We start from the raw sequence: 26,390 nt of genomic DNA, 5'->3' as shown, positions 1-26,390 counted from the left end.
TTAGGGCCATCCCAGGGGCCTGGCACTGTTTGGGATCCCCGAGGAGGAGAGGCTGCTGAGGTCCCAGGGGCAGGACTGGAAGGCTATGAGGCCTGCCTGCAGTGACTAAAGTGTCACATGCTCATCCACCCCCGCGGACTCGCTGGGACATCTTATCCTCTGCTCCCCACCAGGAGGCAGGACTTAACTTCAACCTCCCCATCCCCACAAGGCTGGGCTTCCCAGGTGGCACTAGTGGTAAAAAACCTGCCTGCCAATGCTGGAGACATAAGAGATGCAGGTTCAATCCTGAGTAGGGAAGATCCCCTGGAGAGGGAAATGGCAACCCACTCTAGCGTTCTTGCTCGAGAATCCCATGGACAGAGGAGCCTGGTGGACCACAGTTCATAGGGTCGCAAAGAGTCAGACATGACTGTAGCAACTTAGCACACACATACACCCACAGCCCAGTACATCAGGGCTCCCTCTGGCTCCAGGGCCTCTTCATCTCCCTGCACTGGTGCTAAGGCAGCACTGTCTCAGCTTCAGGGGACTGAGCCTGGAGAGGGCAGGGTCTCCCACTCACCGCCCCCGGTGGACATGTGGGTTATCCATGAGCTCTGGGTGGTAGAAGCCACAGCAGCAAGGTCAGCACCAGCCTCCAGATCTGAGCACCTCCCAGCAGAAGCCCTGGTGGCCCTCTGCCCCTAAGCTCTCTCTGCTCAGACCCCACCATGGAATGGGTCTGCCTCAGGGGTTCCACTCCTCACACTGCTGCTCCTCTCCCCGAGGGGTACTCTGTGTGCCTCCCGGGTCCCCAGGAATGGCAGCAGCCCTCAGTTTCCCAGCTGTGCCCCCTCCTGAGTAACCAGCAGGCCCAGGATCCAGAGCAGGCACCTTGCCAAATCTTAGCCCCACTTCCTGATCACATGAGCTGTCCATGGTCCTGGGCGGGCCCCTCAGGCTGGCCTCTTGAGCTCTAGTCCCTGGAACCCCGGTCCTGTTGGAGGCACGAGCGACAGGCACCCACGAGATGCCCACACATTTGGACGCTGACTACAGGGATGCGGGAGTCCAGGGAAGGGGCAGGGCCCAGTGGCTGAGACCCCTTCACACCAGATGGAGGGGTTAGACCAGATGGAGGCCAAAAGGCCTACCCCTTTCTCCACTCTAAACAGGACATGCCACCATCCACTCAGGTGCCCTGAGGCCAGCTATGGGGAGCAACTGGCAGAACCTCTACCTTCCTGGCTTAGTAAATGCAGCCTTTACACTATCACTTAAAAAAAAAAAAAAACTACCCTTTTTTCAGATTATCCACTCTTAAAATCATTGGTGAGGTTGAGACTGGGGTGGATGGGGGTAGGCTGGCCAGTGGGCTGCTGAAAGGTGGCCTGGGAAGGTAAGCGAGACAAGCCTGGGTCTTGCCCGAACATTCCACCCTCTTGGTACCAACTGCACTGACCTTATCAATGATCCTTCAGTGAGCAGTAGGCATGCCTGGCTGCCACTCCCATTGCAGGTCTTGCCATGGAACCCTGTCCAGGCCCAGAGGGCCCCCTCCTCTTGCCCAGCAGCTCTGAGCTCTGGGCCCCACCTCACCTCCTCCTTGCTCAGCCCCCAGCTTAAGCCTGACACCCTCTCTCCTGTTCCCCCTCCAGCACCTAGTGTGGCTACTCTCTCTTAACTGGCCCCTCTGCTGGAAGGGGCACCTGCCTCATTCACCACCAATCCTTGTGCCCAGGCAAGCCATATACTCACAGCAGGTGCTCAGCCCACCAGAGTGCCAGGTGGACAGAATGGCCCAAGGTCCAGTCAGGGCACCTGTCTCTTTCCCAGCCCACAGGACTAGACTGTCGAGCCAGGGCTGGCACCAAAGAGCCAGGAGGAGAACAGGGAGGCTTCCCCTTCAAGGGCAGTTGGGCCCTGGGGCATGGAGGAGGCTGAGGGTGGGGGAGAAGGCTACTTTCCACACTGGAAAGAAAGTCCTCCTCCTGGTTGCAGAGCCAGGGTGTGGCCCAGACTCCACAGGGAACATGCTGGGGCTGCCCAAACTAGGGACCTCACAGCTACTGGAGACATCCCCAAACAGAGCTCTCTACTCACCCCCACTGACATAAGCACCCCCATCTGTCTGCCCTACTTTCCACTCTCCTCCCCAACCCAGGCTTGCCAACCAGCTGGATGCAGGCTGGAGCTGGGAACGCAGAATTGGTTCTGGAGCCGTTAGCGCTGTGCAGTGAACATGGGTGGGCTCCCCAGCTTCCCATCCACAATGAAGTCGCTAAAGGGCTGGAAGGCCCTGGCACACAGCTCGTTCTGGGTACCACCAGGCCGACAGCTGGGGGAGGGCATGCACCAGTTGGGGCCCACATCTGGTTGAGGGCTGGGCATGCACTAGCCAACACCCTCTTATCTGTCCAGGGTGAGAGTGGGGGGGGCCCCATTCTGAGCCAAGGCCAGAGCAGACAGGCACTGCGGGGGCACGACAGGGGCTCAGCCCTGGGCTGTGGACAGCAGCAAAAACAGACTGGAAGTGCAGGGGCCACCGTCCAGCACGCCTGCCTCCGATAAGCTGGAAAGGTGCAAACAGGCTGGACTAGCAGGAGGCCTGGGTCCCAAATGATGGCCAGAGCCCAGGAAGCGGGGATGGGAGGTGGGAGAGAGACAGGGCCTGTTTTCAGGCTGGGGCGGCGGTTATTTAACCACCTCAAGCCCACACCAGGCTAGGATGCGCTGCCCGGCACTCCAAGTCAGACAGACAACAGGGCTGGACTTCTTCCTGGCCGGACGAGCGAGGGCCACGCCACGGGGGCGGGGCGGGGTGGGGCCAAGCTGAGGTTGGGGCGGGGCCTAGTTGGCCTCGCAATCAATTAGGCGGGGCGGGACCGGAGCCCAGCTGGGGCGGGACCGGAGCCTAGCTGGGGCGGGGCCGATATTGGGGCGGAGTCTCGCCGGGCTGGGGCGGGGCCGAGAGCGGGGCGGGGTCTCGCCGGGGCTGGGGCGGGGCCGAGAGCGGGGCCGTACAGCCTTATAAGGGGGACGCGTTCGCGCGTGCGCGCCCTCGCGTCTAGTTTGTGGAGTGGCCTCCCGCTTTTTCTTATGCAGATGGGCTCTGTGGCCTAGCGCCCCCGTGCCCACCGTCCGTGATCTCACGCCAAGGCCCTCGAGGGGTCGCCGCCGAGGTGGGGCCCGGGCGGCGCGTGGATGAAGTCGAGCGGCCCGAATGGGCGGCAGGGGGCGGCCGGTGCGCGACGGCTGGCGGGGCTGACCGCCGGGCGACCGGGAAGTCGGAAGGGCGCGGGGTGGGCAGGGGGCGACGGATAGGACCCGGGGCACGGAGCTAGGGGCGCGTCGGCCACAGGTAGGGCCGCTTCCCGGAGCCCCAGGCCGGCGGCCCAGCGCACAAAGCGCCTTTGTTGTCCCTCGCGGCCGGTTCGGGCTGGTTGGAGCCGCCCGCGCGGAGAGGGCGGGCCGAGAGTTCCGGATCCCCGCCTCGACTTGGTAAACAAACCCGGCCTCCGCCCCTCCCGGAAGCCCACGGGGCTGACCTGACCCTGGGGTCCGAACGGGTCGACTCAGCCCGGGTGGGGAGCGCCCTTCTGCGGAGGCAGCAGTGACCGAAGGGGCTCCCCGACCCCCGCGTGCGCAGGTTTCCACCAGCCCGCAAGCAAAAGCATGGCAGCCATCCCCTCCAGCGGCTCGCTCGTGGCCACCCACGACTACTACCGGCGTAAGTCAGCCCCTTGCCCGCGCCCCAGTCCGTCCCGAGCTCCCCCGCCTAGAGCTTGTGGGGTCAGCTCCAGTTGCTTGAGAACCTGTATCGGGTGGGGAGTGAATTGCTAAGGACCCTTAACACCGGCCTGCGCTGCCCGTGAAGCCAGTGCTTGGCCGGGTGGACTTGAGGCCCGGTGGACTTGAGGCCCGGTGCCCCGTGGAGCTGAGCGGGCCTCTTCTCTCCAGGCCGCCTGGGCTCCACTTCCAGTAACAGCTCCTGCGGAAGTGCCGAGTACCCCGGGGAAGCCATCCCCCACCACCCGGGTGAGTGCGGTGACCCCTCTGTTCCCAGGTCTATGCCCAGGGAGTGACAGCAGGACCTTGACTTTGCCTTGCTCCTCTCAGGTCTCCCCAAAGCAGACCCGGGACACTGGTGGGCTAGCTTCTTCTTCGGGAAGTCCACTCTCCCGTTCATGGCCACAGTGCTGGAGTCCCCAGAGCAGTGAGTGTGCCTTTCTGGGGACCAGTGTGGGGGGAGGGTCGGGGGCAAGTGGAAACAGCTTCTGACTTCCTGCTCTCCCCCAGCTCGGAGTCTGCCCAGGCCTCCACCAGCACGATCACATGTGACCTGGCTCAGAAAGCTGTGGGGAAGCAGCAGCCCAGCGGCCAGCCTGGCAAAACCAACTGCAGGCCCCCGTCCTGAGTGACCACCACCAGCTGCCAGGCTTCCTTTCAAGGCGCTAGGCTCATCAGAGCCCTCTTCCTCCCCCTGCCCTGTACCCTCCCTTTCCCTCTTCTCCCCAAGACCAAGCAGGCTACAGTCAAGGGAAGCAGTTCACTTTTTAATATCAAAACAGCAAAACACCAAAAAGGAAGTTGAGAGAATCCCACTCTCTGCTATCCAAGCCACACGAACGCCCCTTCCTCACACCCCATGACCCTGTGCCTTGCACCAATGCACCAAGTGGACAATAAACTCCAGGAGTGAGCAGCCTGGTGTGTGTGTGTGTGTGAGAGAGAGAGAGACCTGTGTGCTCCCCCACCCCCGAGGGAAAAGTCACTAACCCCTCAGCCTTCTCATTCCCAGGCATGAGAGAGCTGGCCATGCTCCCTGGGCCTTCCTGGAACCCCTCCTAGGGGCCGCCTCTGAGGTCTGGCCCAGGTTCATGTGGGCAGACAGCTCCAGTGAGTGTGGAGACTTGCATCTGAGAAGGGGTGGGGTGCCTGGCTATTTCGGGAAATCAGGGAGAGCAGGCAGTCCAAGAATCAGAGCGGAAGCTTCCAAGGCAGCTGCTGAGGTCATTCCACCCTTGGCCCCTCTTGCTGCTGCTATAGGAGGCCCGAGAGTCTCTACCTTGGGGTCAGAAGGATGCCAGTGCCCCCTGGAGGACCTTGAGGAGGCAGTCCTCAAACTTGCTTGCCCTCTTTTCTCCCACATGTCTTCTGTTAAGGATGTTGCCTCCTCTCTCCTCTTGTAGGACACACTCTGGACAGGGCCCCCAATCCCCAGAGTGGATCTGAGGCCCCTGGCATCCCACTGAGGCAGAGGGGAAGCAAGTGTGGGCGGCTCCTGTGGGTCCCTCTCACCAGGGAAGCCCAGCTTTGGGCAGAGTCTGACTCAGGAGGCCTATGTGGTATTGCGGGGGAGAGGTCCTCATCCTCTGCCAGCCCCCTGGGACCGGCCTGAGGGGGTGAGCTGGTGGTGCCCACATTCAGTGGCCAGCAGAGTTTGACTGGGGGTTGGGGTCAGGAGAGGGCAGTTCAGTGAGGCAGTGGACGGAGCTTTGGTGTGAAGTCAAGCTTAGAGGGGTGGCCTCCCCTGCTTCAAGGGCCAGGCTCTGCTGGAGGGGCCCATCCTCCTCTGGCCACCCCTCCCCAACTCCATTCTAAGTCACATGAGTCCATCCTGAGGCATTTGGGTGGCTAGTAGCCCCCAAAGCCTACACCATCTGTCCTGCCTGCCCTCTGTGTGTCCAGGCACGTTGCAGGCTCGGGGACAGGCTCTCCTGTGGTCCCACGGAAGGGTGGTGGTCAGTGCTAAGGCTGAGTCGGGAGGGTCCACCACAAGGATTAGCTTGACCCCCACCCAGTCCTGGCCACAGTGTCCAGATGAGGCCCCCAGACACCCCAGGGCAGGTGTTTGCCAGGGCAGGTGGACAGGAATAGCACTGGCCCTGGGGAGCAGGTGTCAGTGTCTATCTCTGCAGAGGACTGGGGGATCATGCCCCCACAAGTCCGAGTCTCAGGCAGGGCCAGGGGGCAGAGGGGGTGCAGCCAAAGCCTAGGTCCCCACCACACGGCCAGGGAGGCTTGACCCTGGTCCTGCTAGTTGGTGGGCTTCAAGTCAGGACCAGGGACAGGTCCATTCTGAGGAAAGAGGGGTGATCTTGCTCCTGGAGCCTCCAGGGTAGACGTTGGCTGTGGGGTGCCTGGCACTTTGCAGGTACTGGCATCAGGGAAAGGGATAGCCCCAGCTCCAGGCTGCACTGGGGAAGGCGTAGGCCCAGGTCTGCCAGAGCCCCTTCCCAGGAGTGTCCAGCTGGTTCTGGGAGTGGTCCGTACCTTCAGCAAATCCTCAGTGAATCGGGGTGGTCCACAGCCATGATCTGAGGTCCCTCAGGCCTTGCCTGACTCATGAGGGGTGGCCTGGCCTCTGGGCAACTGCAGGGAGGCTGTGAGCTCAGAGCGGGTTCTCGTACCTTGTTAAGCTGGAGAGCTTCTCCCACAGCCCTTTGAAGTAGGGTCTCTGCTCAGGGTCCTTGTGCCAGCAGGAGAGCATCAGCTTGTGTGTGGTGGGCGGGCACTCTGGGGGGCGGGGCATGCGGTAGCCGCTCTCCACCCTCAGGAAGGCCTCGTGGTTGGACATGCCTGCGGTGGGTGGTACAAGGACGCTCTGGAGGCAGGAGGCCAGTACCCTCAGCACCCCTGGTACTCCTACCGCCCTCTTCTGACTGGTGGCCCTGGAAGATACCCAGTGAGTGGTGCAGGGGGGTGTGACCAGGAGGCAGCCCCCCACTTCCCTGCTGACAGTCTGCAATGCTGGGGCCCAGTACCTGGATAGGGCATCTGACCCCTGCTGAAAATCTCATGGAGGAGAACCCCAAAGGACCAGATGTCAGACTTGATGGAGTAATGCCCTCGGGAGAGCGCCTCTGGGGCAGTCCACTTGTAAGGGATGTTGTGGTCATAGGAGAGATAGATGTCCTCCTGCAATCAGACACATGCTGGGTTAGCCACCCCTGGGGGCCACCCCTGCAGCAGGGACAGGCCAGGGGAGCCTGGCACGTGGTGGGCAACTGTGCGGTCAGGACCCACACCATGTCATGGCTTCCTGGGAGCTGAGCTGGCAGACCGTGCCTGGATACCCACAGGCCATGCCCTGGAAAACCAGTCGCAGAACCCAGAGGAAAGCCTCCCAGAACAAGGGGCAGAGAATCCCTGAAAGTGAGCTTCGAGTGAGCTTCAAGAAGACTTGGGCGGGGGCAGCAGGTTAGCAGCCAAGCTAGGGGAATGCAGGGTCTGCTTGAGGAGCAGTCAGGAATGGCTGACACTTAGCTCTGGGTGTCATGACTAAAGGAATCCCCTCAACTTCTCAGTGTGTTAATGGGAGTCCTAGAAGTGCTTATGTTGCCAGCCTGCTGGGCCAGGTGCCTCCCCCACACCCTGCTTGCCTGTGCGCCCTGTCCTGCCGTTGCCACCCACCCGCTCAGCAGGGACTTCCGTGTTCGCAGCTTCTGGGCACAGAGCTGTCCTAGACTTGTCCAAGGGCCTGCACTGCCCTCCCAGGAGCCTCCTAACCCTGTTGAGGGACAGCTTGGGCTCCATAGCCCATATCTCACCTGAAAACGTGAAGGCCACAGGAACTTCCAGTGACCCGTGCCCTCACTGCCCGTGCCCTGCCCCCTCAGCTCTCCACCCTGCTCCGCCCCTACCTTGATGAGCCTGGCCAGCCCGAAGTCCCCGACTTTGCAGATGTTGTTTTCCCCCACGAGGATGTTCCTGGCAGCCAGGTCCCGGTGGATGTAGTTCTGCGATTCCAGGTAGCACATGCCCTCAGCCACCTGTGCTGCAATGTCCATCAGCTCCGAAACGGGCAGGGCTTTCTCGTCGGAGTCTGCAGAGGCCAGGGGAGGCGTGGGTGAACAGGACCAGCCAGGGCCAAGTCCTCTCTGCAGACTCGCATGCTCAGGGGAGAGGCTGGGGCAAAGGGCAGATGGCCTGATTTTAAATTGGAACTGTGGAGCCACTGCAGGCCTTGTAGAGGCTGATACAGTCAGCACATAACCCTTTGGAATTTCCTTCTGGGAATCCACACTGAAGCAGTAAGAACTCAGACATATGTACACAGATGTTTGGCCCAGCATTATTTACATGAAAACCTCAGAAGATTTCAACAACAGGCACCTAAGTGGACATGGCACATCCACGTGGTGGCCCACAGACTTATCAGGATTTCATTTCTGATGAACATTTAATGATATGGGAAACTGCTTGCAATGATCAACTGTAAAGTATTCCCAATGTTGCTGTATTACACCCACATGCATACTGGGTGTAGTTTATCCTGCATGCACACTTCTTCCTTTTGCAGCATCTCTGCAGTCAGGCCACGTCTGCACACAGTGGCGCCTCCACTCACTGGCTGTGGTTGTCTGCTATGGGTGTTAAGTGATGGCTCTTGTTAGAGATGATGAGGTCTGTGCGTCAGTGAGATACACGGCATGTGAGTGTGTGCAGTTGTGTGGCTGTGTAAGCATGTTCACAAACACCAGAAGAAGCGACAGTGTCTTCCAGGAAGAGAGGACAGCAGTGAGACTAGGCTGTGTGTCCCAGTAGCAGGAAGGGTTTGCAGCCACACCAAGCCTTTGACTAACGAGGCCTCACTTCACTGTGAGTGCAGGAGTGATGGGGGGCTTTTCTTGTCTTTGATCCTATCTGTATTTTCTCAAATTCCTACAATGAACAAGTGGTACATTCATCACAAGATATTTTAAATCCTTTTGTAAGCAGAAAAGTGCTGAGGAAGCCCCCAGAACCCCAGGCTGTCCTGTGCGTGGTGTGGGGTACACATCTGTGCACGTCTCCCGTTCCCTCCAGCTGGCACAAGTCACTCTGGTGCCCCTACTCACCCCTCAGCAGCTCCAGCAGGCTCCCCTTGGGCATGAGCTCCGTGACAATGTACACCGGGTCCCCCGCGGACGCCACTGCGTACAGGGCCAGGATGTGCTTGTGCCGCAGCTTCTTCATGGCCTGGATCTCCGACTGGAACGTGTGCTGGTGCAGAAGGTCGGCTGTGGGGGTGGGCAGCCTCGCTGGGTGTGGCCTCTGGAGAAGCTGGGGGCCCTCTGCCTGCCCCTCCACCCAGCCGTACCAGCAGCAGCTCAGGAAATGTGGGCACCCTTCCGGATACCCCATCTCCCAGGCCAGGATGCCAGGTCAGACACAGCCTCATCCCCACTTTTCACGTGGGGGGTCCACTATGCCCACCAGCAGCTCTCCCCATACCCCAGGCACCACAGATACCCCATGGGGTTTACCCCTGCCCAATCTGATGTGGAGCTAGAACTCCCTCTAAATGTGCTCGCTTGCAGCCCTGGGTCCCTGGTTCCTGAAGTGGGTGGTTCATCTAAGAAGAGTCTAGATGAAACTTTTCAGATTTCTGGGGATTACTTATTCTAAGGGCTTTTCTTCCATTTACATTGAGAATTTAAAATTTCCTGTCAGGATAAGTGCACTTGGGTAGCAGCATGAAAGGAGAAAGCCACCCAGACGCTGCACTGGGTGCCACACATGGTCCAGGTTAGGGTGCTGAGTGGTGGGCGAGGCGTCGGGGCCCAAGGCTGCTGGGCCAGCCGACCCCCACAAGCGAGGCAGAAGTCTCTGGCCTGGGGCCCACTGACCTCGGGCGATCACCTTGATGGCCACTCGGACCTTGTCCTTCCAGAGCCCTTCAAAGACCTCCCCGAAGTAGCCGGAGCCCAGCTTCCTGCAGAGTGTGAACTCCTCCCGTGGCCTCTCCCAGTCATCACAGTGGGGCAGGGGCTCTGGCTCGTGCTGCAGGGACATGGGCGGGGGCACCCGTCCACATGAAGTCAGCCTCAGCCACGTCCTGCTTGGGAGGGTCCTGGTGTCCAGCATATAGCCGGGCTCACAGAGGCTGCCCCCAGCCAGGCTGACCTCTTCTGTGTCCAGCAGACAAAAACCACCCTCCATCTGCTCTGAACCAGTGACACTGGCCTGATTGCCATTCAGACAAAAGTCCTGTCTGGCTGCCGGCCAGGGCATATGGCCGGAGAGACTCAGGACATGGCAGGAACTCAGCTGACCTCTTGCTGGCCCAGGGGTGAGAGTGCCCACCCTCCCCCCATGCCCTGCTCTGTACAACCACAGCTGCCCGGGTGCCAGAGTCCCCAGACAGTGTCCCCAAGGCTGCCTGGGCAGTTGAGCAAGGACCCACACCCATCTCCACTGGAGGGTTCGTATCCCTGTAAGGGGCAGTGGGGAGGCCAGGGTCTGGCATGGGGGTCAGGGGCCCCTACCTTCCGGCAGGGCGAGGTCAGCCGCAGGCCGTGGGATAGGCTCTGGACCTTGTGGTGATCCACAAGCTCAGACAGGCCAGGGAAGGACACAGCCTCGTTGAGGTGCAGCCGGCCGGCCCGCCACCAGATCTTGTAGTGGCGCACGGTCTGCTGGTCCCGCACTGGACAGAGAGGGGCACTCATGAACAGGTGCCAAGAGGGGCCCCCAACGGGGAAAGTAAGGACCCAGCAGGACCTCGGGACAGGGGCCCAGACCTTGGGGCCCTCGCCCACCAAGGGTCAGAGCTCCCAGGGCAAGATCTAGACGTCCCAGCACAGGGGAGAGGATAGGCCAGAGGGGCTGAACTCTACATGCACGAAGGGTTTAGGGACCAGAAGTCTGGAAGTCAGGCCCGGGGGTGGGTGGGGGGGCTGTGAAATGGGGAGGGCAGGAAGTGGGTACCCGAGAGGACGTAATCGGCGCCTGGCTTCTCGCTGATGCGGATCAGGAAGGACCCCTGCTCATTGCCCATGGCCTGCAGTCGGTGCAGAGCTTCCGAACGAGAGATTCGGCCGAAGAACCACCTGCGGGATGGGGGCACTCTGAGCAGAGCAGATCCCCCCAGTGCCCCCGCCTTAAGTCTCGGCCCCTACCTTGAGTCCCAGCCCCACCTGATCTGACCCTCTGCCTCCTTGTGTCCCAACCCAAACCCACAGGTGCCCTCTGACACTCACTGACCCAGAGCACCCTTCTTTGCCCATTGCCAACCCCAAATGTCCCAAGTGGTCAATTCTGGATACCAGGAAAGGCCTGGAGATCCAGAAGTGGGAAAGGCCCCCCACCACTCTGCCTGGGGCATCCCATGTCTGTGGGGATAGAGCCCCCCATCCTGTGGGTGCAGCGACCCATCCCCAACTTCAGATGTGACTCTGCAGCCACGCACTTGGACTCATCTTGTTTGGGTTTTTTGTGTTGTTGTTGTTGTTTTGTTTTGGCCTTGCCAGACAACATGCAGGATGTGGGATCTTAGTTCCCCAACCAGGGATGGAACCCACACTCCTACAATGGCAGTGCGGCATCTTAAACACTGGACCACGAGGGAAGTTCCTGGGCTACACTGTCCTGTGACCCTGTGGCACCTTCTCCCCCTGGGGCCACAGACACACGGTGCTCAAAAGCCCTGGAACCTGAGGATTCACATGCACCAGCACACACCCATTCTCACACCCCGACTCCCAGCGCCAGGGCAGGGACCAGCCTGGACTCTGGAGGGCAGGGTGGGGCCAGTGGGACTCCCCAGGGAACCTCTGCTGCCAGCCACTCTGCCCTTTGCACCCTCGACTCCCCAGGCCCTGTTGAAACGTAAGCACCCGCACAGAGGACCACTGGCCCGCACTGAGCCCTGCGGGGTTCACAGCCCATTCGCACCCACCTGCCCAGCACCTCTGGAGTCTCTCCCTTTGCTCCCAACCCCACCTCCTTGCCTCCTTCCACTTCTCAAATGTGCTGTGTTCCCAGGGACTCAGGGCCTTTGCCCTGGCCATGCTGACCCTGCCTGAGGCCATCCAGTGTGTGCTGTGTCCCTCCAGGAGGACACAGTAGGCACTCCATCAGTGGGGCACATAGGCACACAGGGACTCCCTACCCAGAGTTCATAGAACCTCCTTGGGTCGTGTGAGCATGCCCAGGCCAGGCTGCTCCTGTGGCCCAAGATTCCTGGGCAGCCCCTCAGGACTGTCGTCACTTCCTGGAGCTACCTTGCCAGTGACAGGCAGTCATGCTGGCATAGGAAGCATGTCTGTGGCCCACACCCCAGCTGGCCTGTCGCAACTCCCACTCCCTCTGATGAGGCCACATGTCTGGTTTTGGGTATTTGGAAGGGGAGGAAAGCTTCACTCCCCAGAAGGCCCAGACTCTGCCCTCTCTGGGCCCAACACTGTGCACTGACCATGGGGAAGCCCAGGGAGGGGCCATAGCCTCAGGACCCCCTCCCCAGAAGTCACACACAGATGCCCAGCCAGGGATCCCAAGACCAGGATGGTAGGCCTGGCCTCGCAGGGGGACAGGGGTAGGGAGATGGAACCATGGGTTCCCAGTCTGTGGCAGCCCAGGGCGCCTGCCTACACCCAGAGCCCAGCCACAGAGGCACAGAGCTCTGTCCCCACACACCCCTGTCCCAAGCTCATATGGGGCTGCATAGCCCAGGGATGGGGGTGCCTTGGAGTGACCCACCAGGGCCACAGGGACACTCACGGCTCCGACTCCACAGTCTCCTTCTCAGCCAGGTAGTTGTAGGGCACGTAGCCCTCAGCCAGGGCCCGGCCTGCCCCATCCAGCCTCACGGCCCACCACCACTCCTCCTCCTTTCTGGCCACGTAGAAGAGGTCCCCTGCCTGGAAGCTCAGCTCCTCAGCAGTCCGAGCCTCAAAGTCCCAGAGGCCCATGTACCTGGGGCCCAGGGGAACCTGGCCCTCGGACCCCATGGCTGGTGCAGCAGCAAAACTGGGCTGTCTGGCCTTGCCACCTTCTCCGGTCCAGCTGGGAGCAGCATGTGGGCAGGGCTGTCCCCAGCAGTCCGTCCCTGCCCCACTGAGCCACCACCCATTTCCCTGTAATGAGGCAGCCGTGCCAGCCACACCTGTGCCACCAGGGACAACCCCTCTCAGGCCTTCTCAGGCACCCTAGGCTCCACCCTGAGGGCCACCCCCGGGCCAGGTCAGTCTGGGCACTAACTGATCAGTTAACACCTGCCGAGAAAGCTGCCCACCAAGTGGTCACAGGTGCCACTGGCCACATGGCCAGACCTAAGCGCCAGGAGAGGGGAGAGGGGAGTCACTGATCAGGCAGGAGGCGTGGGACTTGGAGCTGGAGGGGCAGGACAAGGCATGCCCTCCCCCAACCCCCCCGGACTGTTGTGGCTGAGCCCAGATCCCAGGACAGCCAGTTCCCAGCAGGGTCCTCACCAAAAGCCCAGGGCTGCTTCTCTGCCCGCCCCCGGAGGAGCTCCCCTGAGGCCCAGGCACCTCCTCCCCAGCCGGAGGCTGGGGTGCCAGGGACTCTGTCCAATGGGAGGGCTGTGAGGACAATGAGCAGGGACTCACACACTCATCCTGCTTGTGGGCATTTTCCCTTTTATTGAGAAGAGACTAGGCACCATCCGCCTCTCTGAGATCAAGAACAAGCCTGCTTGGTTCTGACCAAGGAGGACCCAGAGGGGACGGACAGACGGCTGGGCGGTGAGAAGTTCCAAAGCCCCCACCCCTGCACACCTACCCCCTCACCGTTGGCCAGAACTCTCTGACCCCCTTGGCCTTGGGCCCCGCCCCTGAGCCGTGTCCAGAGGGCCTCCAGTTCTGCCCATCACACCAGCAAATGGGAGGAATCTGAGGCTGAGGCCCGGGCCCTCACTAGGGCATCAGCATCAAACCTGTTTAGCTTGTGCTGATGATGCACCCCCAGGAAGCGCCAGTTACCCCCACGCACACCTGCCTTTCCCATCACCCCACCCAGCATGCTCCTCCCCGCCCAGGACGCCTGCCAGCCCCAGTTCCCACACACCCCAGGAAACGAAGAGGGTGAGTCCTTCAACGCGGCTGGAGCCCGAGCCCCACAGGCTTCTTGGTCTGGGAACCACCTGAGCCAGAGGAGCCCAGCCCTCACCCTCGGGCCCTCCAGCTCTCCCAGGACAGGTTAGAGAGGGGTTAGGGGCTGAAGGCCAGGGCAGAGTTGAGGCCCAGCTGCCTGGTGTCCCAAAAGGCTCAGACCAAACCCTCCTGCCCCCTCCCTCATCTGCCTGGTTGGCGGGGGGCGGCGGGGGGGATGCTGGGGACCATGTCTCAGGCTCTGACCCACAACCAAGGTGATTGGGGCCCCGAAGTGGCCTATTCTCATTTCCCCTCTCTGCCCAAGGGGTCCCTCACCCTCCCCAGGGCCCCCTCCCCTCCCCTCTGGGAAGTCCCCTGCCCCAATTTCTCCAACCCTGCACAAACTGTTTTTCTGAGCATCTGAGCAGCCCCTGGGGCGGGTCACTTATCTGCACCCTAGGGTCCCAGCTTCCCGCCCCGTGATGCCTCTGCCCCTTCTGTCCCACAGGCCTCTGGAGCACAGCTGCCAGCCTGGGGATCCCAGGATGAGAGTCAGGAACCCTGAGGGTGGACCCCACCTGCCCAGTCCCTGTCCATGTCCATCTCGTGGGACTGGAGCCGGCAGGGCGAGGTGAAGCCAACAGCGCATGTCCTGTGATGAAGCCGTGCTTGAGATCAGCCCCAGGGCAGCAGTTGCACCTGGAAACTGGCTGCTTCCTGTCACAGGAGGGCCAGTGGTCACCAGGTGCCCAGACGCCAGAGCATCAACGTCTGCACCCACCCCCCGACCCTGCACAGTCAGCCAGCACCCAGGACCCCAGCTCTGAGGCATGATTCCTCCCTGACCTTTGCCCCACCCACAGAGAACCGCCCAGAGCGTCACGCAGTCACCTAGTCACCAGTCTGAGCTTCCTGTGGCCTGACAACCCCCTCTCTCTCTCTCTGTCTCTGCTCCAGCCCCAGGGGCATGGGAAAGGCTCTTCACCTGGCCTCTGCAGCCTCCCCCGCCATCCTGTTCCTGCCCACAGCCCAGGGGGTGTGCTGCCTCTGAATCCCCAGATGTGGGCGCCAAGATGCCCTGGGGTGGAGGTGGGCACGTGAGGGCCAGCTCTTCCTTGGGCACGATCCACCAGATGGAGGGCTGAGCCATCAGCCCCAGGTCCTGTTCTGGTTAAGGGCTCAGGCCCAGGTGGCCCACAAGAGGGAGTGGCTATGCCAGTCTGTGCAACGTGGGGCCAGCGCCCTGGGCCTGCCAAAGCCCTAGCACCGGCAGCTGCAAGAAAGCCACAGCAACCCACTGAGGCTCCTGACTGTGGGAGGGGGCTCGATGAGGCAGGCACGGGCAGGAGGCCTCTCTGCCCAGTGTCTCCCTGAGGTCAGGGCGAATGTGGGCTCTGTCTGGGCTTCTCTGCTGAGACCCTCCCTCTCTGGGGAACACCGGTCATGCTGCTGGAGGATGCCAGTCCCTCTCCTGTCTGAGTGGGTGTCCGCATGTGTCTGCCTCATGTGCACAAGCTTTGTGTGTCAGCACATGTCAGGGTGTGAGGTCCACAGCCAGAGGCTCTGTGGGCTGGCACCAGTTCTGGGCAGCAGGTATTATTGGCAAACACTGTCCCGTGAGAGGGGTCCCTGGGCAGGAACCCGGGTCATGTGAGGGCGGGGCGGCGGCGCCTGCTCGTGGCACCCAGCTTCTCCCGCAGTGTGGTGAAGTCTGGCCGCTCTTCCGGGCAGCGCCTCCAGCACCCCAGCATGAGCGCGTAGACCTCAGCTGGGCAGGCGGCCGGGCGCGGGAGCCGGTACCCCCGTGCGATCTGCTGTAGAGTCTCGTGGTTGCTCATCCCTGGGGAGGGGCAAGAAGAGAGGCTGGGCAGGTGCTTCCTCCCTTGGCCTAAGAGTCACCCTGGAGCTCACCTCCAGCCCTGGGCAGACCATGCCAAGCAGGCAGCCTCCAGGCCTGGTACCCCTTCCAGGCTCAGCGATCCCTGGGCAGGGGGTGCCTCCTCCTCCAGGCTGGCTCCCATGCTTCCTTCCTTGGACTACCCTTGCCTCCTGCCTTGTGCTGCCAGGAGGCCCACCTTCGTAGGGACACCGGCCATATGTGAAGACCTCGTAGAGCAGGACCCCGAAGGACCAGACGTCGGACTTGGGTGAGTACACGCAGTAGCTGGCTGCCTCAGGCGCTGTCCACTTGACGGGGATCTTGGAGCCGCTGCGCGGGGAGTAGACGTCATCCTGGGAAAGGGGAGACCAGTGGTGCAATGGGTGGAGAGGCAGCCTCCCCCCGAGCCCCTGAGTCGCCCAGCAGCCCGTGGCCGGAGCCCACGCTGACCTTGAGCAGCCGGGCCAGGCCAAAGTCGGCCACCTTGCAGGCCAGGTCGTCGCCCACGAGCACGTTCCTGGCAGCCAGGTCCCTATGCACGATGCGCTGCTCCTCCAGGTAGCTCATGCCCTCGGCCACCTGACAGGCAAAGGTCAGCAGGAAGGGCGGGCTCAGGGCCTGGCCTTCAGGGCCTGCAGGCAGGGCCGACAGTCAGGCGGCAGGCGTCTGCCCTAGTCACTGCCCTCCGCGCCTCGGGGTCCCCAGCTTAAGTTGGGTGAGGACAGCACTGCCTGCCAAGGCCGCAGGGGGGCACTGTGTCGTGGTTCTGTGTCAGCCTGGCCCTGGTTCCCAACCAGGAACAGAAACAGACCAAAGTGGGGGAGGGGCGTACCCGGGGTCTGGTGGGGTCCATGCCAGAACTAGTGACCTAGTGTAGAATTAGTGACCCAGAGGGGCCCCACCTGGAACTGCAGTGTCCAGACCCCGCCCAACCTCACTCATGGCCAGAGCCCTCCCTGGCCATCTGGGCCTTGGACAATCAGCATTCAGTAAAAAGGCCTGGAGGACCATCAGGAAGGGCGAGGGCATCCCCATCCCCACCGCGACACTCACTGCCAAGGAAGGCCTGCAGGCTGCCCTTGCGCATGAGCTCCGTGACGATGTACACGGGCTCGCCCGCTGAGCACACCGCATGAAGCCGGATGAGGCGCTCATGCCGCAGGCTCTTGAGCGTTTGTATCTCCTGGGCCAGGTCGGCGAGCTTCACGTCGCCTGCGGGACAGGGCAGCATTCCAGGACCTGCCATAACCACCGCCGCCCACTGCTACCACCCTGGGGTCCGGGGTCCCACCCACCTGGTCTGATGACCTTGACTGCCACGGGCATGGAGCCCAGCCACAGGCCTTCCCACACCTCCCCGAAGTAGCCTTCGCCCAGCTTCCTCCGCAGGGTGAACTCCGAGTGGGGCCGCTCCCACTCATCCTGCTCAAGGGACTTCTGCAGGGGTGGGAGCACTCAGGGCCTCTGCCTGTGGTTCCCTGGGCAGAGTGCACAGCTTCTACTGGGGCCCCGGGCCTCCAGCTCTCTGCCCCTGTGCCCCAGCACACACTCGCCTCCGACCCTGCTCAGGGCCAGGGGCCTAGGTGCTGACCTCTGGAAGCCTAGCCCTAAGTGCTTCCGGACCTAAGTGGCACCTTTGCCGGTGCAGGCATCCATCCACACTCATTACTGTCCCATCCAGGCTGTCATTAAGAGACCAGAGGAACCAGATGGCTGCTCGGCCCCTGGCAGGACTGCCTGACTGGGACCATCACAGATACCATGGCTCCAGCACAGGTGTGGCCGTCCCGACAGGCATCTCTTCCCACGGGCTCCACGCTGGCCTGGGGCGGCTGTGGGTGCCATCCAGGACGCCTTCCCCAACTTGCCTCCCCCCCACCCTCCTGGTTGCTCCATGGCAGAGCTGGGCAGGGAGGGAGGGCATCTCACAGGCCTCATTCCCCTCCTCCCTCAGAGAAGAGAATCCCATAGGGATGACCCTGTGAGAGCAGACCCTACCCTGCGACCAGGGCAGGGTCACAGCCAGAGTGCAGAGGAGTCACAGGAGCTTCACCCAGGGTTGGGCAAAGCCATCTGGACACGTGCTGAGAAATGTCACAGGCCTGGCAAGGGGCAGCCTGGCGGAACAGGTGGGGATGGGCCCACCTGGGGTGGGCAGGGCAGGGGGGGACAGGCACAGCTGGGGCGGGCAGGGCAGGGGGCGATGGGCCCACCTGGGGCATGCACGGCAGGGGAAGGGATGGGCCCACCTGGGCTGTGCAGGGCTGCAGCAGTGGGCTCTGGATCAGCTTCCAGTTGGCCTTGTAATATGCCAGCAGCTCATCCAGACTGGGGAAGAGCCGGTCCTTCTGCAGGTAGAGGCTGCCGTCGGCTGCCATGGAGATGCGGTAGTGGCAGACTTTGGTCTGGGCCCGGACTGGGAGGGCACAGAGATGGAGACCCCATCTTGGCTGCAGCCCTGACCCTCCCACCATCTCAACCAGGCGACCCATACTGTTGGACCCAAAGTGGGCTGGGGGCTGGCACTGCCTGGGGAAGCCACCACCCTGAGGTCAAGGGCACCCTGGTACCTGACAGTGAGAAGTCCCCATGGCTGCTCTCACTGGGCCGGACGAGGAAGGCTCCCGGCGCGTTGGGGGCAGACAGGAGCAGCTGCTGGGCCTGGGTTCGGCTGATGCCACTGAAGTACCAGCTGCAAAGGGCGGACACAGCAGTCTCCATACTGGCCCAGCCCTGAGACATTCATGACTCCCATAGGTCGGGCCCCAGATGCCCACTCCACGCAGGAGGTAAAGAGAGGAACCTGGTGCCTGATACTGGGGACCCAGTCCAGGGTCTGCACATGCCCCAGCCCCAGGGCCCAGTCTCTGGAGTCCTTGGGGACTGGGCACAAGGTGGGGGCCCCCAAACAAAGGACCGGATAGACAACCTGGGAGGGGCTGCTGCTGGAGCCTGGGGTGAGAATGGGGCCTGGAAGAACAGGGGCAGAGACAGGCCCACCCTGGCACAGATAGACATCTGTGCCTACTCTGGGGCTCTATGGGGAGGGGGCTAGCAAACAACATGGCCAGAGTGAGCAGTGGGGCTGGGCTGAGGCTGAGGCAGGACAGGGTGGGGCAGGGTGATGGTGGGAGGGGCAGAGGTTTGTTAGGAGGTAAAATCAGCGGACATCTGGGGAAGGGTCAGGGACCTGTGGACGTGGTTCCCCTAGACAGGCCCTGGGTGGACAGCAAGCCAGAGACACACTGATTCGGAAGCAGGAGGCCCAGCCCCAGGCATCTGCGGGCTCCATCCACCGAGGGCCTCCTGCAGCCAGCCCCTGCCTCGGGGACCCTCTACCCAGGAGAGACTCTCGTGTGGGGAGGGGCTACAGAGGACAGTCCCAGGTCAGCAGTGCTTCCACATCCCCAGCCCCTGGACCCACATCAGGGCCTGGGGGGCAGGGCTGAACCCCCATGTACACCCAGACTTCTGATATGTTCTTGGACTCTAGGCCCTGGTTGCAGAGCAGTGGGCGAGATAAGCCTGGGGTGTCCTAGCATCTTGTAAAGTTGAGGGGTCTCCTCCTGCCTGGCTGGCCCAGGGGACAGGCAGCCAGGTGTCTGAGGGTAATGACACAGCAAGTGTGGCAGCCCTTTCATCTGCAGCCCAGACAAATAGTCATTAGCTACTCCTCCAAGCAGCCCTTCCCCTCCCCCGGACCCTGCCCACCTCCAGGAGCTGTTGACCCGGTCTGTCCTCCACCTGGAGGGACTGTGGGCCCCCTTCCCATCAGAATGGCTGGGGGGTGGGGCTGGAGTCCCCTCCGAAGGCACCTTCCTGTGACTCAGGCTTTCCCCCAGATGTACATCTCCAGGAGATGGTGGGTGCCCCAGGGGTCCCCAGGATGCCAAAGGTAGCTTGAGTGACATGAGACCTGCTGCTGGTCTGCAAAGATCAAGCCGGGTGCAGGACCTGGGGCCCATGTCAGGGCGAGGTCTGGGCAGCCTCCCTTTGCTAGCCCTGTTCACCAGCCAGTTTCTAGCCTTTCTCAGCCGGCATGTCACCTCTGTGGCACCAGGACTGGGAAGAGGTGCCTCTGCCCAAGGGTTCCCCAGGCGCCCCCTCCTTCTAGCAGGTAGGGATGACAATGGCCAAGACATTCAGAGGAAAGACAGGTAGGGGCCATGCCCAGGGTTTGGGTCAAAGGCCCATGTACTCTGTCCATAGCCACGTGGTGGGGGCCTGCCCGGCACCAGCACACACTGTATCCTGAGGACCCTGAGCCTGGGCCAAGAGGTCAGGGAGAGGAACGGGCAGGGACTCTGGCGGGAGTGGTTAGGTGGGGCCGCGAGCCGGCTGGACAGTGTGTGCATGCTGGACGGTGTGTGCATACTGCACCCGCCACGCCTGCCTGCTGGCACACGGGGATTCAGACATGGTGTCCAGCAGTGTTTGCTCTGAGGAGCCTTCTGGGAAAGTACCCAGCCTCTGCTCCCTGCCATGACCACACAACTGGCATGCAAACAGCCAAGGGTCCATGCCAGCCACTGCCCACCTGTGGACTGCCCTGGCCCTAGGGGCCTCAGGCACTCAGGGGAATGGGTGGGCTCTCCCATCTGTACCCACCCCGAAAACGAACCTCTTTGGGAGCAATCCCAAAGACCGTGTCTGCCCCATGCCTGGCCCAGAGCAGGAGGAGGCCAGGTGAATGTGCACAGGTGAGGGGGTGGACAAAGGCACAGGTCTGACCCAGCTTATCACCCCTTCCACACTGAGGTCACTATCTCACCCCTCACAGCACAAGAACGGCCGGCCTCTCTGCTCACCCATGTCCTCACCACCTCACTGCATCCTAGTCCTCAGCCCCCTGCCCCAAACAATGACCACTGAGCAAACACTGCTGGACACCAGGTCTGAATCCCCGTGTGCCAGCAGGCAGGCGTGGCAGGTGCAGTATGCACACACCCTCTAGCCGGCTCGCGGCCCCACCTAACCACGGCCGCCAGAGTCCCTGCCCCTTCCTCTCCTAGCGGAATCAGGCGCCCATCTTGCACACCATCCCGGTACCACACATGCGGAACTTGCTCACCTCTGGATGGCGGGGCCTGAGGAGTGATGCTGGATGTGCAGGCCTCAAACTACCCTGCACTTATTACTGACTCCCTAGAGCAGGTGGTACTCACGGCTGGTCTGAGAGCGTCTCAGGGGCCACCTTGGCCACGTAGGTGATGGGCACCAGGCCAGTGCAGGGCCAGCCCGAGAGCTTGCGGGCCAGAATGCAGCCGCCCTCCTCCCTGAGGGCGTGGAGCCTGTCCCCGCGGCTGACGCTCAGCTCCTCCGCGCGCCGCGCCGTGAAGTCGCACAGCGCCCTGAAGAGCTGCACGGGCGCCGGGGGGCTGCAAGGCTCCGCGGTACTGGGCTCCTCTGCGGCGGGCTCCAGCTCCAGGTCAGCGTCGGGGTCTGGGAACCGCGGTGCCCCGGCCGGCCAGATCTTGTCCCAGAAAAAGGACAGGAAGGCCAGCCTCTTCCTGAGGAAGGGCTCCATGCCGGGTTCTGCAGGGGGCGGTGGGGGCGCAGCGGCGGAGCTCCGGGACCCCGACGGGGAGACACTGGAGGGGCGGTGGGACGGCAAGCGCTGGGGCGGGGTTGGGTGGGGACAGACGCTCCAGAGGCCCCCACCAGCTCCCTGCGGTGCTCAGAGCAGCGCTGGGTGGCCCTCCAGCGCCGGCCACACGACAGCCGTTGCTCTCGTCGACCTCTAGGTTGTCTCGCCGGCAGGACTGGTCCCCAACTGCTCCAAGTCTCGTGAAGGTGGGGCGGGCCCAATCCCGGGACAGGCGTCAGGGCGGGACTATGGGGCGGGGTCCCGAAGTGGGGCCGTGATGGGCGGGGCCTCAGGGGTGGGGCCGTTGTGGGTGGGGTTTCGGTGGGGCGTGGTGGGCGGGGTCTCGTGGGCTGTGAAAGGTGAAGCCGGGGGGAGGTCCCTGTGGAGAAGGGGCAGTCTGCATTTTGACGGTCAAGGTCACTCTCGTGGTGTGATCTTGTAGGACAGTTCTGCAAGTTGGTCCCCTCAGGAAACGGGCAGAGGATACTTGGGATCTCTGTGTTATTTCTTGCAGCAGAATCTCAAAATTGAAAGTTTAATTTTAAGAAAATAGCTGAGAACGAGAAATTAAAAACAAAACAAAACAAAAACGGATGAAGTCAGAGATGGCAGAGGTGAGGATCTGCCTGACCCAGAAGAGGAGGGTAGACTGCTCTGTCCCTCACACTCTCTGTGGGTGGGCCGCACGGGTGGACGGTCTTTCTCTCACTGCTTTTCATTCCCTTCTCCACTTTCCAGCTCCCCGCCTCTCCCTCAACTTTGAGACAGCATCCCCTTTCCAAATAATTCAACTCTTGCTTCTCAGACCCCTAAATAACGACATAACAACAGCTACAACTTACAGACTAAGCGCCCAGGGAACCCCCCCACCCCCCACACGGTGATGGGCGCTTAGCCCGGCAAAGCCGCCTCCCATGAGTGAGGTCACCAGGAGGAGTGGGGGAGGGGCACCGTGGGAAGGGAGTCTTTGCCAGGGGAGGGGAATTTAGAGACAGACATCCTATGCTGGTACCTGCAAGGGGGTGGAGGTAAGGGCCCTCCCTTGACTTCAGGAGGCTTCCGGGTCGCGACCGGGAACGCGCCCTGGCAATCTTCCCGAGTCGAGGGGGCCCCATCCCCACACTATAGGCTCTCTGCCCACCCCGCCCTCTGGGCGGAGCGTCACAAAGACCCGCGGTCCCCATGGCAACCCGCGGGACGCCGCGGTGGGAGGTTAGGCGCCCCTGGTTCCGTGCACAGTAGGCAGCGCTGCTCCGGGAGGCAGGGCAAGTGGGCGCGCCGGGAGGCGGGCGAGGGGGGTGAAGGACGAGGGGAGTGTGGCGGAGGTGGGCAGGCGGAGGCGGGTGGGGGTCGGTTGAGGGGAAGTGGGCCCAAGGCCAGGGGAGTGTAGGGGGTCCCGGAGGCAGAGGAGGGTGTAGGTCTGGGTAGAGGGCCAGGGCAGGCCGCTTCTTTCCTGAGTTTACCAGCAACCCCTCCTGGCTTTTTCAACGGAGAAACTGGGGCCGTCTGGAAGCACCTCTGACCTGTAGCCCTACCTGGAGCTAAAGCTCCCTCCAGAGGCGGCTTGAATCTGTCCCAGCCTTGGGCTACTGGGCCACTGAAGGACGCAGGCCAGCATTCCTGGTCCTGGTCTGTTGCACCTCAGCCCAGACACTGGTGCTGCTGTGCCCAGGGTTGGGTCTGCAGCCTCCGTCCCAGGAAGGTCAAGTCCTGACATCTGGGGAGGGAGACCAACTTGGGTCCCAACCTCACTCTGCCCCTTGGGCCTTTCACACAGCCTCTCAGCTCCCGTTTGTAACTCATCCAACTTTCTGGGTGCTGCACAACCTCAGACCTCCCAGTGAAACCACGGGGTCTGTCTCGCTGTCCTTGGGGGTGGCTGGGACCTGGGACAGCAGCCAGGAATGCTGACCCCCTTTCTCCAAGGAGCCCCAGCCTTGTAGTCAGGACCTGCCAGGCCTGGGAGCGCAGCTATGCCCAGCTCTGGGGCGCACTGGACCCTCCTACAGAGGGAAACCTGGGTGGAGGAGGGGTGCTGAAGGAGATAGATTCTGGGGTCTACAGTGGGCTCAAAGCCTGGATTAAGAGCAAGCTACCAAGTGTTCTGGGCTCAGGCACCCCATCTGTGAGCAGGGGGACCGTTCAGGGGCTTTTCTTATGGGTTCAGGAACATCCTGAGGCCCCAAGATACAGCAGGGCTCCATAACAAGGAACTGGCATGACTGGTCCTCAGGGCTGAGGCCACCTTGCCTTCTGGGCTGGCCCTGGGCCTCTGCTCTGCACCTGCAGTGGGATGTGGACGGTCTGCAGGACAGTGGGCTCCCCAGCTGGGGTTTGGTGATGCTCAGACAGGATCACTCTGAATCCTGTCAACAGCTCCAGGGGAGCGGTGTAACCCATTCCAGATGGGGCTACACAGCTAGGCAGTGGCTGGACTTTCCAAAGCACAGGCCCAATGCCCCTGTCCCTGTGTCATCACAAAAGACCATCAGTAGAGTGTCGGCCCTACAATGTCCACTTTTATCCAGATCTGCAGCCTGCCCACCTGGTCCTCCAAGCAGCCTCTGTCCAGAGAGATGAGCCCTCCCCACGAGCCTCTTCCTGCTCCCACCCCCACCCCTGGAGGCCAGAGAGCCTAGCATGGGGGCCAGTGGGACTGAAGTCACACCACACAAACACTGCCCTGAGTGGGCCCCGGGTGGGCTGCAGAGGCCAGTCTGAGCATTCCGTTCACGCCCTGCCCTCTGTCCCCTGCTCCTAGACCATGAACTTCCAGGTGACAGGCCTGGGCCTGGACAAAATTAAGCTGGACAGTCCCCAGTCCTTCCTGGACCAGGAGGAGGTGGAGGAGGCCGAAGATGGGCAGCTGCTGGAGCCCGAGGCTTGGCGAACCTATGTGGAGCGCCGCAACGCTCTGCAAGAGTTCCTGACCTCAGACCTGAGCCCCCACCTGCTCAAGCGCCACCACGCCCGCATGGAGCTCCTCAAGAAGTGCTCCTACTACATCGAGATCCTCCCCAAGCACCTGGCTCTGGGCGACCAGAACCCACTGGTGCTGCCCACCACCATGTTCCAGCTCATCGACCCCTGGAAGTTCCAGCGCATGAAGAAAGTGGGCGCCGCCCAGACCAAGATCCAGCTCCTGCTGCTTGGGGACCTGCTGGAGCAGCTGGACCATGGCCGCTCCGAGCTGGATGCCCTGCTCGAGTCGCCAGACCCTCGGCCCTTCCTGGCAGGCTGGGGGCTCGTGGAGCAGCGCCTGGCGGACCTGTCGGCTGTCATGGACAGCTTCCTGGCCATGATGGTGCCGGGGCGCCTACACATCAAGCACCGCCTAGTGTCTGACATTGGCGCCACCAAGATTCCCCACATCCGGCTCATGCTGAGCACCAAGATGCCCGTTATGTTTGACCGCAAGGAGTCGGTGGCCCACCAGGACTGGGTCAGCCTGCGCTGGTTTGTCACCATCCAGCAGGCTGTGCCGGAGCAGTTTGAGCTGCGCTACAAGCTGCTGGACCCACGGACACAGCAGGAGTGCATGCAGTGTGGCATCATCCCCGTGGCCGCCTGCGCCTTTGACATCCGAAACCTGTTGCCCAACCGTGCCTACAAGTTCACTGTCAAGAGGGCGGAGAGCTACACTCTGGTGTATGAGCCCTGGAGGGACAGCCTCACCCTGCACACCCGGCCAGGGCCCCCTGAAGGGCTCGCCCCCAGTAGGCTGGGCAAGCTAGGCCTGTCCCTGACCACACCTTCCGAGAGATGATTTTCTAGTATTTATCCACTAATAAAGAGGAGTATAAACACACATACACAATTAAAGAAACAGACTTACTTATGTTTTAGAAGTGGCGGCAGCCACAAGTGTTTTTTCCTGACTCAGCACAGTCCACCCATGAGTCCCGCCCCCTCCAGCTCCTGCTCTCTTTTCCGGTGGGGAGCCCCAGGCTGGCCTTTGCAGGACACTGACCCCTGTAACAAGAAGCCTCAGCTTGCCTGGCACGTGGCTGCCACCATCAGTGGTGAGAACAGCTCCAAGGCTCTGGCACCTCTGCCCCAGCCCCTCGACGTGCCCCCAGCTCCTTCCCATCACAGTGAGCAGCCATGTGACCTGGGCACAGACTCTGGCCACCTTTCTTGCCTCCTAGGCTGGGGTTCCCCAAGCGGGGTGGTTACCCCCATGTCCTGCCCAAATCTCATTGGAGGCAGTCATGGCCCCATTACTATCTCGCCTGTCAAGGCCAGGGGGCCCAAGGCCAAGAGCACATTTTATCTTGTTTTTAATGAAAATAAAAGTATTATCTTCTCCCCAAAAGAAGCTGAAGTTCATCTGCAGCCCCATCCTTAGGTGGATGAGGATCCTAGCAAGGGAGACTGGCAGGGTGCCCTGCCCAGATCCAGGCCAGTGGGCAACCAAGAGAGTCTGCCCTTGCCTGCCAGTGTGGTCAGCTTGGCCAGCAGCTTGCTTGCTGCCTGTGTACATACCCACTCCGTAAAGGTGACGAGGATGCCGGCGGCTACCTGTTCTGGCAACTTGGCCCTGCTCAGGTCCAGGAGGGACGGCACCGTGTACCCGGGCTATGGCTGAAGAAGACTGTTCACAGCAAAAGGCCCAGAGCCACCCCCAGTACACAGCCAAACAGCCTTCCGTTGCCCACCGCTCACACCAGAGCAGTCACTAAGACTTCAGGCCCCTGGGAAGATAGGGTATAGCCAGGGCAAGGGGCTCAGAAACAGAGTCCCTGCCCCACTGAAAAGCGGTTTGATGAGAGAGGGGACCTCAACTGAGTAAGAGGGCCCAGCACCACCCTCCCTCTTCTTCTGCAGGGTTGGGGTGTCTTCACCTAGGGCTCCCCTCCCAGATCTCTCCAGGCGCCTGCTTGCTGCCGCATGCCAGCCAAGGGTTCAGCCAGACTGTCACGTGGTCTGTGGCATCATGTGGCTATGGCAGGGGGAGGGGGACTCCCTCCTGGGTGTCCTGCAGATGGAGTCACCCCAAGGCTCCCAGGGATCCAGAGCAGTGGAGGGTGGGGCACGGGGACGAGAAGCCTAGAGGGGAGAGGAAAAGGGGCCAGCCAGGGGACCCGAGATGGGGGTTTATGTTGGTCATACTGATCCAGAGCCC

General features: G+C 61.9%; 4 protein-coding genes across 14 annotated transcripts; 2 read left to right on the top strand and 2 right to left on the bottom strand.

Moving 5' to 3' along the window:
* The first annotated feature begins 3,039 nt into the window (after nt 1–3,039).
* PPDPF (pancreatic progenitor cell differentiation and proliferation factor) lies at nt 3,040–4,687 on the top strand. Of its 3 annotated transcripts, none has more exons than NM_001075294.2 (5): nt 3,040–3,164; nt 3,632–3,712; nt 3,943–4,020; nt 4,102–4,198; nt 4,282–4,687. In NM_001075294.2, the coding sequence occupies exons 2-5, from the start codon at nt 3,658–3,660 to the stop codon at nt 4,397–4,399; spliced, it is 348 nt and encodes a 115-aa protein (NP_001068762.2). In that variant the 5' UTR covers nt 3,040–3,164; nt 3,632–3,657; the 3' UTR covers nt 4,400–4,687. The 3 variants fall into 3 exon arrangements, with proteins under 3 accessions (NP_001068762.2, XP_010809716.1, XP_024856181.1); XM_010811414.4 differs by lacking the exon at nt 3,040–3,164 and adding an exon at nt 3,456–3,483; XM_025000413.2 differs by lacking the exon at nt 3,040–3,164 and having other exon boundaries at nt 3,520–3,712; nt 4,139–4,198.
* A 1,689-nt stretch (nt 4,688–6,376) lies between these two features.
* On the bottom strand, nt 6,377–12,698 carry PTK6 (protein tyrosine kinase 6). Its single transcript, NM_001192682.1, has 8 exons — nt 12,469–12,698; nt 10,678–10,799; nt 10,236–10,396; nt 9,597–9,750; nt 8,826–8,987; nt 7,629–7,810; nt 6,750–6,903; nt 6,377–6,564 (listed from the first exon to the last, which is right to left on the bottom strand). The coding sequence occupies exons 1-8, from the start codon at nt 12,696–12,698 to the stop codon at nt 6,377–6,379; spliced, it is 1,353 nt and encodes a 450-aa protein (NP_001179611.1).
* A 627-nt stretch (nt 12,699–13,325) lies between these two features.
* SRMS (src-related kinase lacking C-terminal regulatory tyrosine and N-terminal myristylation sites) lies at nt 13,326–21,232 on the bottom strand. Of its 2 annotated transcripts, XR_009496782.1 has the most exons (9): nt 20,844–21,232; nt 18,249–18,370; nt 17,928–18,094; nt 16,974–17,115; nt 16,732–16,890; nt 16,129–16,310; nt 15,875–16,031; nt 14,785–15,639; nt 13,326–14,516 (listed from the first exon to the last, which is right to left on the bottom strand). XR_009496782.1 is itself a non-coding variant. In NM_001192544.1 (8 exons), exons 1-8 carry the CDS (start codon nt 21,203–21,205, stop codon nt 15,446–15,448), a joined length of 1,485 nt encoding a protein of 494 aa, NP_001179473.1. The 2 variants fall into 2 exon arrangements, 1 of the variants encoding a protein (NP_001179473.1); NM_001192544.1 differs by lacking the exon at nt 13,326–14,516 and having other exon boundaries at nt 15,446–15,639; nt 20,844–21,205.
* On the top strand, nt 21,021–25,073 carry FNDC11 (fibronectin type III domain containing 11). Of its 8 annotated transcripts, none has more exons than XM_059892756.1 (4): nt 21,021–21,106; nt 21,423–21,471; nt 21,783–21,879; nt 24,027–25,073. In XM_059892756.1, exons 3-4 carry the CDS (start codon nt 21,859–21,861, stop codon nt 25,029–25,031), a joined length of 1,026 nt encoding a protein of 341 aa, XP_059748739.1. In that variant the 5' UTR covers nt 21,021–21,106; nt 21,423–21,471; nt 21,783–21,858; the 3' UTR covers nt 25,032–25,073. The 8 variants fall into 8 exon arrangements, with proteins under 8 accessions (XP_059748739.1, XP_024856577.1, XP_059748738.1 ...); XM_025000809.2 differs by having other exon boundaries at nt 21,780–21,879; XM_059892755.1 differs by lacking the exon at nt 21,423–21,471 and having other exon boundaries at nt 21,027–21,106; nt 21,780–21,879.
* The last annotated feature ends 1,317 nt before the right edge of the window (nt 25,074–26,390 follow it).

This window comes from Bos taurus, chromosome 13 (genome assembly GCF_002263795.3).
Source record: "Bos taurus isolate L1 Dominette 01449 registration number 42190680 breed Hereford chromosome 13, ARS-UCD2.0, whole genome shotgun sequence".
NCBI lineage: Eukaryota > Metazoa > Chordata > Mammalia > Artiodactyla > Bovidae > Bos > Bos taurus.
This window is presented reverse-complemented; position numbering and strand designations above follow the sequence as displayed.

Coding starts and splice junctions, on each gene's coding strand:
- PPDPF (NM_001075294.2), top strand. CDS start 3,658: ATGGCAGCCATCCCCTCCAGCGGCTCGCTCGTGGCCACCCACGACTAC. Junction 4,021..4,101: donor AGCCATCCCCCACCACCCGG/GTGAGTGCGGTG, acceptor TGCTCCTCTCAG/GTCTCCCCAAAGCAGACCCG. Junction 4,199..4,281: donor GTGCTGGAGTCCCCAGAGCA/GTGAGTGTGCCT, acceptor GCTCTCCCCCAG/CTCGGAGTCTGCCCAGGCCT.
- FNDC11 (XM_059892753.1), top strand. CDS start 22,448: ATGGCAACCCGCGGGACGCCGCGGTGGGAG. Junction 22,478..24,026: donor GCGGGACGCCGCGGTGGGAG/GTTAGGCGCCCC, acceptor CCCTGCTCCTAG/ACCATGAACTTCCAGGTGAC.
- SRMS (NM_001192544.1), bottom strand. CDS start 21,205: ATGGAGCCCTTCCTCAGGAAGAGGCTGGCCTTCCTGTCCTTTTTCTGG. Junction 18,095..18,248: donor TGGGGACTTCTCACTGTCAG/GTACCAGGGTGC, acceptor GTGCCCTCCCAG/TCCGGGCCCAGACCAAAGTC. Junction 17,116..17,927: donor TGCAGCCCTGCACAGCCCAG/GTGGGCCCATCC, acceptor CCACCCCTGCAG/AAGTCCCTTGAGCAGGATGA.
- PTK6 (NM_001192682.1), bottom strand. CDS start 12,698: ATGGGGTCCGAGGGCCAGGTTCCCCTGGGCCCCAGGTACATGGGCCTC. Junction 9,751..10,235: donor TGACCTCGCCCTGCCGGAAG/GTAGGGGCCCCT, acceptor ATGTCCCTGCAG/CACGAGCCAGAGCCCCTGCC. Junction 6,904..7,628: donor GGCTGGCCAGGCTCATCAAG/GTAGGGGCGGAG, acceptor GTCTGATTGCAG/GAGGACATCTATCTCTCCTA.